The 14356-nt window shown below is 40.0% G+C and overlaps 1 protein-coding gene across 5 annotated transcripts in view; it reads left to right on the top strand.

Moving 5' to 3' along the window:
- The first annotated feature begins 49 nt into the window (after positions 1-49).
- Positions 50-14356, top strand: part of AP3S1 (adaptor related protein complex 3 subunit sigma 1) — a 71694-nt gene continuing 57387 nt past the window's right edge. For 2 of the 5 annotated variants that reach the window (XM_058738608.1, XM_058738609.1), the window contains exon 1: positions 60-261. In XM_058738608.1, the coding sequence (XP_058594591.1) occupies positions 193-261 (69 nt within the window). In that variant the 5' untranslated portion in view covers positions 60-192. Of the gene's footprint in view, positions 262-14356 lie in introns of all 5 variants that reach the window. The other 3 variants (XM_058738615.1, XM_058738599.1, XM_058738589.1) reach the window with 3 other exon arrangements.

Genomic DNA, 14356 nt, shown 5'->3' with positions numbered 1-14356 from the left:
GATGTTTCCGCTTCCCTTCACGCCGGCCCCGCCCCGGCCCCGCCCAGACCCCGCCCCGCGGCTCGGGAGCGCGCGCGCGCGCGTGCGGGAGGGGGCGGGTGGGGAAGGATCGCCGGCGAGATCCCGAGGCGAGGCTCGCGCGCCCGCCCCCGCCCTGGCCCCCAGCGCCCACCCGGTTGGCCCGGCTCAGCCATGATCAAGGCGATCCTCATCTTCAACAACCACGGGAAGCCGCGGCTCTCCAAGTTCTACCAGCCCTACGTGAGTATCCCGCCGCCGCCGATCCGCGAGAGGGGGAGTCGTTGGCGGCTGGCAGCGCCCTCAGGGCGACCCCCTCAGGCGCGCCTCGGCCCGTCGCGCGCCCCGGCCGCCTCGCGCTTCCCGGGCTGTCAGCTTCCCGCCGGGCGTGAGCTAGGTGCTCACCTCCCTCCGCGCTCCCGTGCTCCGACGGGGCTCTGCCCAGGCGGCTCCTCCGCCCGTCTGTGGGCTGGGTGTCTCCCCGGCGGCGCGGGCAAGGCCCGGGGGACTGCCCGGCGCGGGGCCCTCGGCGGTGGGGCGGCCGCAGCCCACCTGTGCCCTCGAGCCCACCCGGCGGAGCCTGGCCTTCCTGCCGCCCGCGGCTTCTGTGCGCGCCGAGCCCCACCTCCCCGACTCGCAGCCTTTCCTGGTCGAGTTCTTTCTCTCCTCCTGTGGACAGAGAGGCTTCTGTTTTCCCCCCGTAATCCTCTGGTCGCGCAGGAACTTGGGCTTCCTGCGATCAGCCGGGCGCTCGCTCTGTGCGGTCTCTCCCTTGTGTTGCCATACAGCCACAACGGCCGCCCGGTGTGACTTTCAGGTGTCTATTAAAGAAGAGAAGTGAGGACCTAACCCTTTGCTCGGGCTTCTCCCCTAGTGGCTGTAAATTAGGTCCTGCAATAACCGGCGACGTTTGTCCGCTGAGAACGGTTGACTCTCTCTACCTGAAAGTTACGATGTCAGCCTGCTGGTCTGGCAGTTCCCGGCCGAAGGGAATTTGCCCTCGTTTGTAGCTTTTCTCCCATTTAGGAGGAATAGTCATATTCCTGAAACTCTTTGACAAGTGTAAATGTTGTTGAAGAAAACGCAGGAGGTTTTAAGGGAGTAAGGATAAGTAATTTATCAATGATTGAGGAAGGGTTACAGACATATGTGCCCATCTGGGGGCAAAATTCACCCCCAGGTAAAACATAACATTGAGCTGTCAGGGTAAGGATTAATGTAGGGGTACAACTATTGGGGCGCTTCTGCTTATAGTCAGAAATGGACTTTCAACTAAAGATTGAACTTGTGCCAAGGCTAACACTTCTCTGCAGATAAAGCCCAGATGGAAAGGATTGCTGCCGTTAAAAATTAAATGTGAAAATGTCACTTTGCTGAAAATGATAATGCAGTCTGTGGAGGTGTTAGTCGAAGTGAGAAATCTTGAGCTTATTCCTCATTTTCTTAAGTGGTTTTGCTTTTGCTAGTGAGAAAGAATATTTTCTCCTTTTCCTGTTTGGTTTTAGTGTAGTATAATTCAAATACTCGTGCTCTAGTCGCGAACTCAACATTGTTTGTTAACCCAGAATAAAATGGTAGTCGATCCTTCTGACTGGGGAAAAAAAATGCCCTTAACTTTACATTGTTACCCATCTTTTTCTTAACCATATTGCGTTGGCTGTCCATTTGCAGTATAGAAAAGCTACGTTGCAATACAGAAACAGAAATCAAAGATGTGTTTTTTCATACTTACACTTAACCATCATTATTCAAAACAGTTAGGTTTCTTGCAAATCCGTAATGTCAGTGTAACCACTCATGTGGTGCAGTATTTAAGCATCTGCAGAAAAATGTATTTAATTTGGAAATCCAAGAATACATGTTTCTCTGATCCAAAAATGGATCAGAAATACTTTTTGCTTTTGCTTAGGGGTAACAGTGAAGGTTAATGTGGGAAGAGACAGTTCTGGCAGCAGTGGCAACTCTGGTGTCATTTTTGGCCATTGCATTAGTGACAGTGTTACTGGGGGCAGGGAGCTAAGAGGTGTGCACAGAAGAGCCTAGCGCTCGCTGGACATGTAGAAGTGCGGATGCCAGGAGCTGCTTCTGTGCATCAGTCTTTTAGAAATTGGGTTCTGCCAACTATGTTTTTGTCTTTCAAGAATAATGTAACATGGGGGCACCTGGGCAGCTCAGTCAGTTAAGCGTGTGGCTTCAGCCCAAGTCATGATCTCGCGGTCAGCAGATTGGAGCCCGTGTCAGGCTCTGTGCTGGCAGCTCAGAGCCTGGATGGAGCCTGCTTTGGATTCTGTGTCTCCGTCTGTATCCCTCCCCCACTTGTGTGCTCTCTCTCTCTCTCAAAAATAAACATTAAAAAAGAAAAGAATGATGTCACATAATTATTTGCTTCTACTAGATCATAACCTGTTTGAGGGCAGAAATCTTTTTTATGCGTTTATTCCATTAGCCAGTTTGTCAGCATATATTCATTTCATGCCTACCGTGTCCAGGTGGTGTTTTAAAATCTGGAAATGAGCAACTTCTCTTTTGGCAGGGGACGGACAAAGCCAATACATAGAGTATATAAGTATATACTGTGTCAGATGGTAGTAAGTGCTGTGGAAAAAATAAAGCAGAGAAGGGTGATGGGGGTGATAGGGAACACAAGGATGACTGTTTAAAATAGGATAGTTGTGGAACTTCTCACTGAGAGGGTGATGTTTGAGCAAAGCCTTGAAGGAGTTGAAGGCCAGCCTTGTGGGTATCTGAGGGAAGATCATTCCTGGCAGAGGAAGCAGCAGATGCAAAGGCCCTGAGAATGGAATGCCTATTTGAAGATCCAGAACACCAAGAAAACTGGTGTGGCCCAAGCAGACTGTGCATGGAAAGAGTCCTTGGAAACAAGGTGTATTTGTGTAGGGCTTCCGAGTTTATTCTTTTCTCACTGCCTGGAATGTCCTTCTCTTCTATTGCCAGATGTCCAGATTTGACCTCCTGTTCCCCATTTAACTCAAACATCACTTAAACATTTCCTGAACCTTTTTTATCTTGCTGGATGACTCTGCCTGATTCTTAGGATTTTATTTTTATCTTAATGGTATAATATTTAGTTTCACAGCCTGTAATTCCTTGGAGGCATCCTATAGGTTCCTTGAGAGAAGGGATCAGGTTTGAGATATATTTGTGTCACCCCAGCAATCACCATTGAATTTTGAATATAGAAAGTTCTCAAAAATCTTTGTTTAACGGATTCATTAGATTCTCCTAGCTTAATATGGAGTCTGGATTAGAAGTGACTTCCTAGGGCTCCTTCCAACTTTTAATGTTTTGTCCTTCATTAACTAGAGGTTTTAAGAATTCATGCCTTCAGGGCCACCTGGGTGACTCGGTTAAGCCTCTGACTTTGGCTCTGGTCATGATCTCACAGTTCGGGAGTTTGAGCCCTACGTTGGACTCTGTGCTGACAGCTCAGAGTCCGGAGCCTGCTTCGGATTCTGTGTCTCCCTCTCTCCCTGTCCCTTCCCCACTCACGCTCCGTATCTCTCTGTCTCTCAAAAATAAATATGCATTAAAAAAAAAAAAAACGAAAAGAATTCATGCCTTCAGGATAAGAGCAATGGTGGAATAGCTGTTACTTCAACTATTTGTTTTAAGTTGAAGAAGTTTCTGAGAAGTGTATATTCAATAAGATTGACAGTTTTGAGTTTAATTTATTAAGCAGTACCTACGAGTGTGGTCCTGATAAGATGCAGAGATTTGAGTCCAACAGTAAAGGGGTTTAGCAGTGAGCAGTTTGAAAACTGTTGAACCATTTGCCAACCAGTTTCCCTTACTGCACTGAATTTCCATTCCCTGTTTATCGTTCCTCATGATACAACAATTTATTTGTTCATCTTTACCCTTTAGTAGTGCAGACTTCCGTTTCCTGCTGTAGTAGATTTTTAGATTTGATTGTTCCTTCACACTGCTGTGAGGTTTGATGTATATGAAGTCACACACCTGTTTTGCTAAACTGAAGTTTTTGATTCATTCTGCTGGAGTCACATATTAAGAATTCAAGGGTGGACTCAGAATGTCATCATTACTTGTTTTTGCCCTCTGTATCCTTGAGCTATGACTGCAGAAGTTCAAACGTTTTCCTTGGTTTAATTGTTTCTTTAATTGATGTTTAGCCCCAGCAACTTGGCAACAATAAACTTTAGTCTTTTAATATTTGCCTGGCGGTATTTGTGTATTACTATGAAGGACTAATGGGATGTATAGTTCATAAGTCAGATATATTTTTACATAGCCATCAAACAAATAAAACCCTTGGGTTTTCATTCCTGTGTTATTAATAAACCCTGACATATCGCTTTAAGTAAAGTAAAAGTGGGTTTTTTTTTGGTATGAATTATAGTGGTTGTTTCTGCAGATACAAAAGATTGTGCATGTAGAGCATGCACTGTTCATACTGAGTTACAAACTGTTGTGTAGGTGAGTTGCCTCAATTGTCATATGAACTAAATCTGATTATTATTGTTTGTCAACTAAATGCAGGCCCTAGAAGGAACCTAAGATTGTTCTTTCCTTTGTTGAATTGGTTTACATGAAAAGTAAAAATTACAAGTATGTGCAAATTTTTCTGTTTAAATTTTTTAGAAAATATTTATTTATTTTTGAGAGAGAGAGCACACAAGGGTGTGTGCCAGCACATGTGCACGAGTGCGGTACAGGCAGAGAGAGAGAGAGAGAGAGAGAGAGAGAGAGAGAGAGAGAGAATCCCAAGCAGGCTCTGCACTGTTGTGCGGATTCCGACGCAGGCCTGCATCTCGCGGTTTGTGAGATCGTGACCTGAGCTGAAATCAAGAGTCAGACGCTTAACTGGACTGAGTCACACAGGCGCTCCCTCCTTTTTAAATTTTTAGAAAGATGCATCAATGTTTACCGATACCTTTTCTTAGTGACTCTTAAGACAGTGTGGCAGATGGGATAGTTAAACTTCTTTTTATGATCAAAATATAATTTTCAACGGTTGTAAGGATTAAGGTGTTAGTACATAATAATGTATACCATTGGAGCTCTTTTTGTTCGGAAAAGAATTCCAAATGACTTGATTTCTTTCCATATTAATTGGGATGCTTTGGCTATATAATTAGGGTTTTATGTAGCCTGACTTAAATTTGCTTGTAAAGAATCATGTTAGGTTACATAATAGGAAGCACAAAATAGTAGACAGATTCCAAAGTTATTTGTTTCGGCAAATTGATGACTTCGTTGTAGATCCAGTTTCTCTCTCTTTGTCTGCCTTGCCTCTTCACAAAATTGATACCCAAAGGTTGGTTTCCTCATTGAAATCAGTGGTAATCAGTGTAGTCCACAAGGACAGTGTGATCTATTCCTGCAGTCTTAGAGTATGTCTTCCCCTTCAGTCTGGTTAGTTCCACCCAAGATAAATAACAGCTCATACTATCAAGATCCACCCTTGGAGCTGAGGATAAGGGTAGAAACATGAATGAAATGAGTATTCTGTTGGAAACGTGTAAGAGAAGAGTGGATGTTGGGTAGGCAAACAAGTGTCACTATTCCCACTTGATTAGTGGACGTTATTTCTTTTGAATAAATACTGTTATTTCTTTCCCTGTAATTTTACATTGCTTCTGAGGTTGTTAATATCGGGAAACACATATTGATAATATGTGATTCTGAACACTGTACCACAAAAGATCTGAGTTCAAGGTATTCCTTATATCAAAGTATCATTGAAAAATTCAAATTCTAATATCATCGTTTTTGTAGGTAGTATCCTTGAAATCTTCCTTTAAAAAATTAATATTAAATTTGTTGAAAATTCTGAAGAAGGAAATAAAATGCTCAAAATTACAGTGATTTTTCAGGGAAGGCTGGGTGGCTCAGTCAGTTAAGTGTACAAATTCAGCTCAGGTCATGATCTCACAGTTCATGGGTTCAAGCCCTATATTGGGCTCTGTGCTGACAGCTCAGAGCCTGGAGCCTGCTTCAAATACTGTGTATCCCTCTCTCTCTGCCCCTCCCCAACTAGTGCTCTGTCTCTGTCTCTCAAAAAATAAAATAAAAACTTTAAAAAAAATTTAAAAAAATACAGTGGTTTTCAGTTTTCATGAGAAGGTTATAAACAATATTATAGGGCATTCCTCTGCCTGTCAGAAAAGTGGAGCGCTCTGTATAGGGTGGTTGTGTTATGTTTCTTTAGTAAAGTTATTGATTATTAAATTACTTATTTTGATTTTTAAATACATTTCCTTTTTGTGATTCCATGGAAAATATTTAAGTGTTAAGATCACTGAGGTCACCCTTGATTTCACCATTCATAGTTAACTGTTAACGTTTATTGCATTTCCTCCCATAACGTAATAGCTAAAAATATGTACCTTTTAGACATTCATAACATAAAATGAATGCATTGAAGCTATTGGTGGATTTGTCGAATGTTTGTGGCCTTAAGATAACCAAATATATTAATGTCTGGCTATCGTTAAAATGTTTAAAAATAACATTAATGTAAATCGCACTTTAATAATTTGCGTGCATTTTTTTTCCTCCGTGTATATCTTTTTTCACAAATTGAACTTATCCCTTCCATTTCTTATCCCAAAGGGAAATCTTTGCTAATTTTTTTGGAAAGTCCAAGAATTCTTTTGTGTCGTTAGCACTTGGAATTGTCTTTGTACTTGTGGGTTATGGATTTCTTCACTGCTGCTGCTGAGCAAGGTGATTCTGAGTTGTCGTCTACCCAGATGAGCCAGTCTTCTTCCAGCCTCTGGTCACATAAAACTCTTACATTGGGATAAATTATACACGTGCTTTCCTTGCCCATTCTGCCTTATCAGTCTTCCCTTACCACATCCTTTGAACTGAAGTACAGATATGCATGCACGTTTTTTCACAGAAAGATCAGGCAAGGTAGAAGGATATTGCAGTGTAGGAGGAATAAAGGCCTGCGTTCTAGCTAATGGGTGTGAAATTCTTAAGCCCCTGAGGGGAGGCACTTCGTGACAGTGCTTTGGTCTTTTTGGAGACTACCTGACCTGTCCATTGCACTCTGCTTTCTCTCTTTCCCAGCCCGTGTTCCTTCCACAAATATCTGCTTTTTGTTTGTATAGCCCTGTCCTAAACAGCAGGTAACGCTGTCATGACTAAGACAGATACCATCCTTGTGCTATGAGTTTTACGTTCTAGTGATAGGGAATAGACAATAAACAAATCATGTGGTATTGTGATCAGTCTGTGAAGAAAAATCAAACAATGAAAAGGGAGAAAGAGTGATGGGGGAGAGATTATTAGATAAGATCATCAAGGAAAGCCTCTTTCAGGACGTGACATTTGAGAAGAGAACCGAATGAGGTAAGGGAGTATATGAGAACAGCTGAGGAAAGACTGTTTCAGGCAGAAAATGGTGCAGGATCTCTCACATGGGACCAAAGTTGATGCCGAGGAATAAATAGCAAGAAGGAGAGCTGAGTGATCCCGGGGAAGAGTGGCAGGAGATGAGGCCGGAGACAAAGGCAGGGGCAGATCACGCCTGTATACCAAATCCTACAGCCCCTTTCCCCCCAAACTCTTTCAGTCTCATGACGTCACCCCCAACACGCTGTCCACAAGAAGAGATATTTCTCCTTGAATCCTACTTGTAGTTTGCACGATTGAGCAGTGCCTCTGGCCTCTACAGGATAGGCAGTGATGCTTTCTTCTGCTCAATTATTCTTTTCTCTACCCAGTCTACAATAGGCTCCAGAGAGGTGGGAGTGCCAACCCAATGAGTGCCCCAATTCTGTGCAGCCTCTGTACTGCTGAGATCTGTGATCAAGCTGGCTCCATTTCCTAAGTCACCTGTGAACTCAAAAAAGCATTTATTTTTCTCAGACATCTCACAACTTTATAGGTGAGCAAAGTTTAGGTGAAGCCCAGTAGACCACCTCTATTATCGTGCTGAGAAGCATTTACATCTTTCCTGCCTTGTTTGAAGCCTGGTGTAATTCAAGAGTCACTAGCTGTCAGTCATTGTTGTCTTTGTTACCCAGGCGAAAAGGGCTCTTTTTCAATGTGCCAGACCCATTGAATTGTTTTGATTTCTGTGTGCTAACTAAACGGGGAAGATTGCCAGTTCGTCCCACCACAAATATATTCTGTTTCCTGTCATTAATATATCTTAGTGTGATGGTTATAAGTTTTTTAAGATGGAAAAATATATGGGGGTGCCTGGATGGCTCAGTTGGTTGAGCACCCGAACTCTTGATTTTGGCTCAGGTCATTATTCCAGGGTCATGGGACTGAGCCCTGTGTTGGGCTCCCTACTGAGCACGGAGCCTGCTTAAGATTCTCTCTGTCTCTCTTCCCTCTCCCCTGTGCACCCCCCCCCCCAATTAAAAAAAAAAGATTGAAAAATATACATAAAATTCACCATTTTAAGCATATAGTTTTGTGGCATTATGTCCATTCACATTGTTGTAGAATGGACACCACCATCCATCCCTGGAACTTCTTCATCTTTAGGAATTGAAACTTTGTACACGTTAAACTCTAACTCCTCATTCTCCTCTTTTCCCAGCCACTGACAACCACCGTTCTGTTTTTTGTCTCTGAATTTGACTACTCTCTCATGAAAGAGGAATCATGTAATATTTGTCCTTTTGGACTGGCTTATTTCACTAGTATAATGTCTTCAAGGTTCACCTGTGTTGTAGCCTGTGTCAAAATTTCCTTATTTTTTAAAACTAGATAATCCGTTATACTTCTTTTACTTCTTTTTCTACCCAGTGGAATCATGTGACTGGATCATGTGACAATTCTGTGTTTCATGTTTTTGAAGATTTGCTGTACCATTTTCCACAGTAGCTGTACCATTTTACATTCCCATCAGCAGTGCACAAGAGTTCTAATTTGTCTACATCCTTGCTGATGCTTGTTATTTTCTGTTTTTTCATTACATTTATCCATACAGCTATGAAGTGGTATCTCCTTGTGGTTTTGTTTTACATTTGTGTAATGACAGCAATGTTGAGCATCTTTATCATGTGCTCACTGACTATTTATGTATCTTTGGAGAAATGTATATCAAGTCCTTTTCCCATTTTTTAACCTGGTTGGTTGTTTTCTTGTTGTTGAGTTTGAGGAGTTCTTTATGTATTCCGGATATCAGTACCTTATCAGATACATAATTTGCACATATTATCTCCCAATCCATGCACAGCCTTTTCACCCAAACTGCAGTATCTTTTTTCAAAGGGATAATGTCCTTTGATGCACAAACGCTATTAATTTGGTAAGGTACAACTAATCTTTTATTTGGTCTCCTGTGCTTTTAGTGTCATATCCAGAAAATGATTTGTAATGACTTCATAATAGTTCATTGTATAATGTATCATAATTTATCTACCACAGCCTACTACTGTGGACTTTTGTTTTGAATAAGGTTTTATTTTATTTTGTTTTATTTTTTTTAAGATTAAATAAGGAAATACTGTACTTGTAAAGGCTGACACATAATACAGATAAGTAATAAATAACAACAAAGTTGGTACTAACAATTATTTTTATTATTACTAGTACTTGCTACTTCCTACCGTTGGTTGGAAGATTATATAGCTAAAGAACTGTAGAATATTCCAGAGATTGTTCTGAGATATTTTTTTGCATTTCCGCAGAATGAATTGTCTTTTTGTAGGCTTTGTTTTAGAATGAACTTCTTTGTTATTACAGAATACAGAGTCCTCCAAAATTATTCCAGAGAGCAGTTTTGTAAGAAGACTTTTTAGGAGAAAGTTAGTTATAAAACTTGCCCCAGCTTTTAATTTTTTTGTTTTTTTTATTTTTTATTTTTTATTTTTTTAAAGAATGTCCTAATCTTTAAAATATAAAATTCACATGCTATAAAACTCACCCATTGAAAGTGTACAGTTCAACACAATTTATAGTATTCACAGTTGTGTGTATGACCGGCACCATAATCTAAATTTGGAACATTTCCATCAAACCAGATGAAACCTAGTACCCGTTGACAGTTCCTTCCCACTCCCTTCTACCCCCCAGTCCCTGGCAACCACTAATCCATTTTTTGTGTCTACAAGTTTGTCATTTCTAGATTTCTCATTTAATGAAATCATGAAATATGTAGTCTTTTGTGACTGGCTTTTTTCACTTACCATGATGCTTTTAAGATTCACTGTTATAGCATGTGTTAGTACCGCATTCCTTTTAATGGCCAAATAATGCCCCATTGTATTGCCATACCACCTTTGTTTATCTCTTTATCAGGTGATGGGTGTCTGGGTTGTTTCCACTTTGACTACTATGAATAATGCTATGAACATGCATGTACAAATTTTTGCATGGCCATTTGTTTTCATTTCTCTTGGCATATATCTAGATGTGGAATCGCTAGGTCATATGATAACTCTATTTTTAATTGTTTGGAGAACTGCCAGAGTGTTTTTCAAATTTTCTGTTCCATTTTACATTCTCATCAGAAGTGTACGAATGGTTCCAATTTTTCCATATCCTCATTAACTAATTCTTGTTATTGTCCCTTTTTGATTGTGGCCATCCTGGTGGATGTCCAGTGCATCTATTGTGATTTTGATTTGTATTTTCCTAATGACAAATGATGTTGAGCATCTTTTCATGTGATTATTATTTGTGTATCTTCTTTGAAAAAAAGTCTTTTAAAATTGCCCATTTGTAAGTTGGGTTGTGTTTTTATCACTGAGTTGTAAGAGTCCTTTGTATATTCTGAATGCAAGTGCCGTATCAGATATATGATTTGCAGATAATTGCTTCTCTTCTGGTTGTTGTCATTTTCCTGCTGATACCGTTTGTAGCTCAAAGATTTTTAATTTCGATGTCCAGTTTACCTATTTTCTTTGCTTGTGCTTTTGGTGTTACATTTAAGAAAGATTTGTCGAATCCAAGATCATGAAGATTAATACCTGGGTTTTCTTCCAAGAGTTCTGTAGTTTTAGTTTTTACATTTAGGTCTCTGATCCATTTTGAGTTAGTTTTATATATGATATGAGGTAGGGATCTAACTTCATTCTTTTTGCATGTGGCTATCTAGTTTTCTCAGTATCATTTGTTGAAAAGACTGTTCTTTACTCATTGAATTGTCTTGGTCTCTTACTCCAACTCTCCCTGCCCCCGACCCTGGCCAATTTTGCCTTGTTCTTGAGTTCTCAGACCTTTTAGCAGTCACCAAGATTCAGACTCTCTCTTTAAATATTTTAAACTCAGTCTGTCACCTTCTCAGCTATATGTTATTTAAATTAAAAAAACAAAACAAAACAAAGAACTAGGATCTTTGCCACCAAAACTGGGTAATGTCTTACTATAGTGGATGGGAAGTTTCAGAGTGTCAATTAACAGCTGCCATTTATTGAGCACTTTCCTTGTTGTGCTAAGTGGTTTTCATACATTTTTATACGTTGTGAGGGAAGATGCCAGAGGGTTTTTGGGCAAGAATTAATACTCCTCCCTCCTTGTTTGGGATTTAAGTGTTGCACCGTCCCAATGGCTCATTCTTTTTGCACTCAGGCTAACGTAAGGCCTGCTCACATACACCCAGTCTCCAGCCAGACTTCCTACTTGGGAGAGGCCTGGCAGAAAAACCACACTCCTGAATTTTCTTTGCTGGGATCTTTTCTTTTTCGTGATTTCTAAATGTTGGGCTGCTCTGAGGCTTAGTCTTCCTACCTCCCTTACTTTTAAAATTATTTCTTTATTATTTTTTTTATTTTTGAGAGAGAGACAGAGCGCAAGTTGGGAAGGGGGGGGAGGAGAGAGAGAGAGAGAGAGAGAGAGAGAGAGAGAGAGAGAGAGAGAGAGACATAGAATCTGAAGCAGGCTCCAGGCTCTGAGCTGTCAGCACAGAGCCCTATGTGGGGCTCAAACCCACAAACTGTGATGTCATGACCTGAGCCGAAGCTTAACCCACTGAGCCACCCAGGTGCCCCAATACCTCTCTTGCCTTTAATGAACAGTGAACTAATTATGATTCCTTATATATGCTCCTTGTTTTCCTGATCCCCAGTGTTTGTCCATTTTTTTTTTTTTCTGCTTTGGATATCTTGCAACTTCACATTCTCTATTCTCTGAATTTCTAAATTTTACTTACTAAGTTTTTTTGTAGATACCTGTCTCTTTTTTTGAAGATGATGATCTTGCTACTGAAAATCATTGTTCCCCTTCACCTCTTGTAGCTTGTTGTGTGTACTGTTCTTATGTCAGGAAATGATCTCTAACTTTTATTATAAAGATGTCTATTTCTTTTGGGGAATGTTAAAAAAAAAATAAGATACAGAACACTAAATAAAAATTTTAGATGGTTATATTCATTTTATTTCTTGTTTTAAGCTCTCTGAGAAAAAGATCTGTTTCTTGGTGATCTTTGATATTCTAGCATCTAGCAGAGTGAGTGAATGCGTTTTAAGAAAAAATTCTCCGAGTGTGTGTAGGAGGGAGGGATGAGGATTATGACATATTTACTGTTTGATTAGAGGCATGTTTTGGTTTTAAAATTGCCATTATGACAAAAGCACAGGAACAGGAAAGGAGCGTTGAGAAAGAGAATGTTTTATTAGTAGGTTACTGAATCTTTAAAATTTAGTTTTGATTAATTCATTAAGAAGTATTTAATAAAAGTTGTTGCCTTTATGCAACTCTAATTATCTTTAGACTGATGTAATCTAGGTGTTGTGACCAACTAAAATGTATCTGTTGACTTCTGTGATGGAGCTACAGTGTTAGGAAATCTGATCAGCCTGAAGCAAGCTCCAGGCTTCTTTATGAAAGCCATTAAATTAAATTGATTATTAAAGAAAGGGAAATTACCTTATGTCAGCAGAGACTTGATTTGTTTAATCTTAGACTTTGGATGTTTGATTAAAATTTTAAGGCATTCTTTCCAGTATTGATTTTCTCAGATGAGTATTGCTGGCATTTTAAGAAAGGTAATTATGAGTGGCATTCTTAAAGTTTATATGAGGAATTTTTTTCACTGATAAAATAATAAAACATCCGTAAGGTTTAGCTTATGTAATCTGTAATTTGTTTATAAACAAAACATAATGCAAAAAGATAATTTTCCTTTTCTTTTCAAAAAGAAAACTCCTATAAGGTCTTTACCTTACCATCATTAGAATTCAAGAGCTTATTTCACAGACAATCCCAGACACAGATATTTTAAAATAAGTCATTGTTAATCAATACTTATTATGTGCCAGGCATTGTTTTTAAGAGCTTTATGTGTATTAACTCAATCCTCCCAACAACTCTATGAGGTAGATATTGTTTGTTATTCATGCTACAAATGTTGCCTTATTCAGGCTCAGAGAGGTTAAGTAACTTGTTCAAAGTCACACAGTTAATAAAGAGCGGTCCAGGAATAAACCCATGTAGTCTGCCTGCAGACTTCATACTCTCTTTCCTTCCTTCTTTATTTTTACTTTGTTTAACAAAGCTATACATACACATGGGTTAAAGAATCTAATGGTTCTTCTATAAGGTTTATTATAAAAAGTAATATTCTTTGATTTCCCCCTTCCTACAGGTAAGTACTTTGAGCTGCTTACTCAGTATTTATGTGCATGTCTCTAAATAACACGCTTGTTTTCCTGCCTGATTTTTCAGTTGTCGGCATAATCTATTGACTTCTGCTATTGAAAATGCTTATTTAGCTCCCCACCCGTCCTGCCCAATGTCTGTATCCTTGCCAGTCTTCTCAGTGTTATTTCATAATATTGCTTAGAGCAGTATTCCGTGTTTTCTTTAATTTACTGTGTAAAATGCTTTTCTCACCTGAACCGTGTGGTAAATTGTGCTTGTTTTTTTCTCTCCTGACAGTTTATTTTCCTTGTAAATAAACAATTGCCTTTTCCTTTGATGGGGTTTTTTTTACTTACCACTAATTCACGTCTTTGTCAGTTGTGTCAGTCATATGCTTCTATTGGTTTCACGTTCCTGGAGAAATAGCTTCTGGAGCCTTTTGCAAACTAGACCCAGTTTAGACCTGTTGGATGGCAGATGTGTCTGTTATCTTTTGCCTGTTTTTACATTGGACCTCCTGTTGCTTGATGGCATGGTTTAGTACCTTACCACGGTGAGACATGTCTTCCAGCAGCTTGTTGAGAAAGGCCATACGGAGATTGTTTGAGACCTTGCTTGTCTGCAAAGAGTCTTACTCCTAACTTCACATTGTCTGCCTACAGAATTCTAGGTTGGAAATAACTTTTCCCCAGTATTTTGATGGCATCACTCCATTACCTTTTAGTTTCCAGTATTGCTATCAAAAAGCTTAAAGCAATTTTGATTACTTTTTCTTTGTGTATGGTCGATTTTTACTGTCCAGAAA

Source organism: Neofelis nebulosa, chromosome 1, assembly GCF_028018385.1.
Source record: "Neofelis nebulosa isolate mNeoNeb1 chromosome 1, mNeoNeb1.pri, whole genome shotgun sequence".
NCBI lineage: Eukaryota > Metazoa > Chordata > Mammalia > Carnivora > Felidae > Neofelis > Neofelis nebulosa.
The sequence above is the reverse complement of the archived record's forward strand: the minus strand, read 5'-3'. Positions and strand labels throughout refer to the sequence as shown.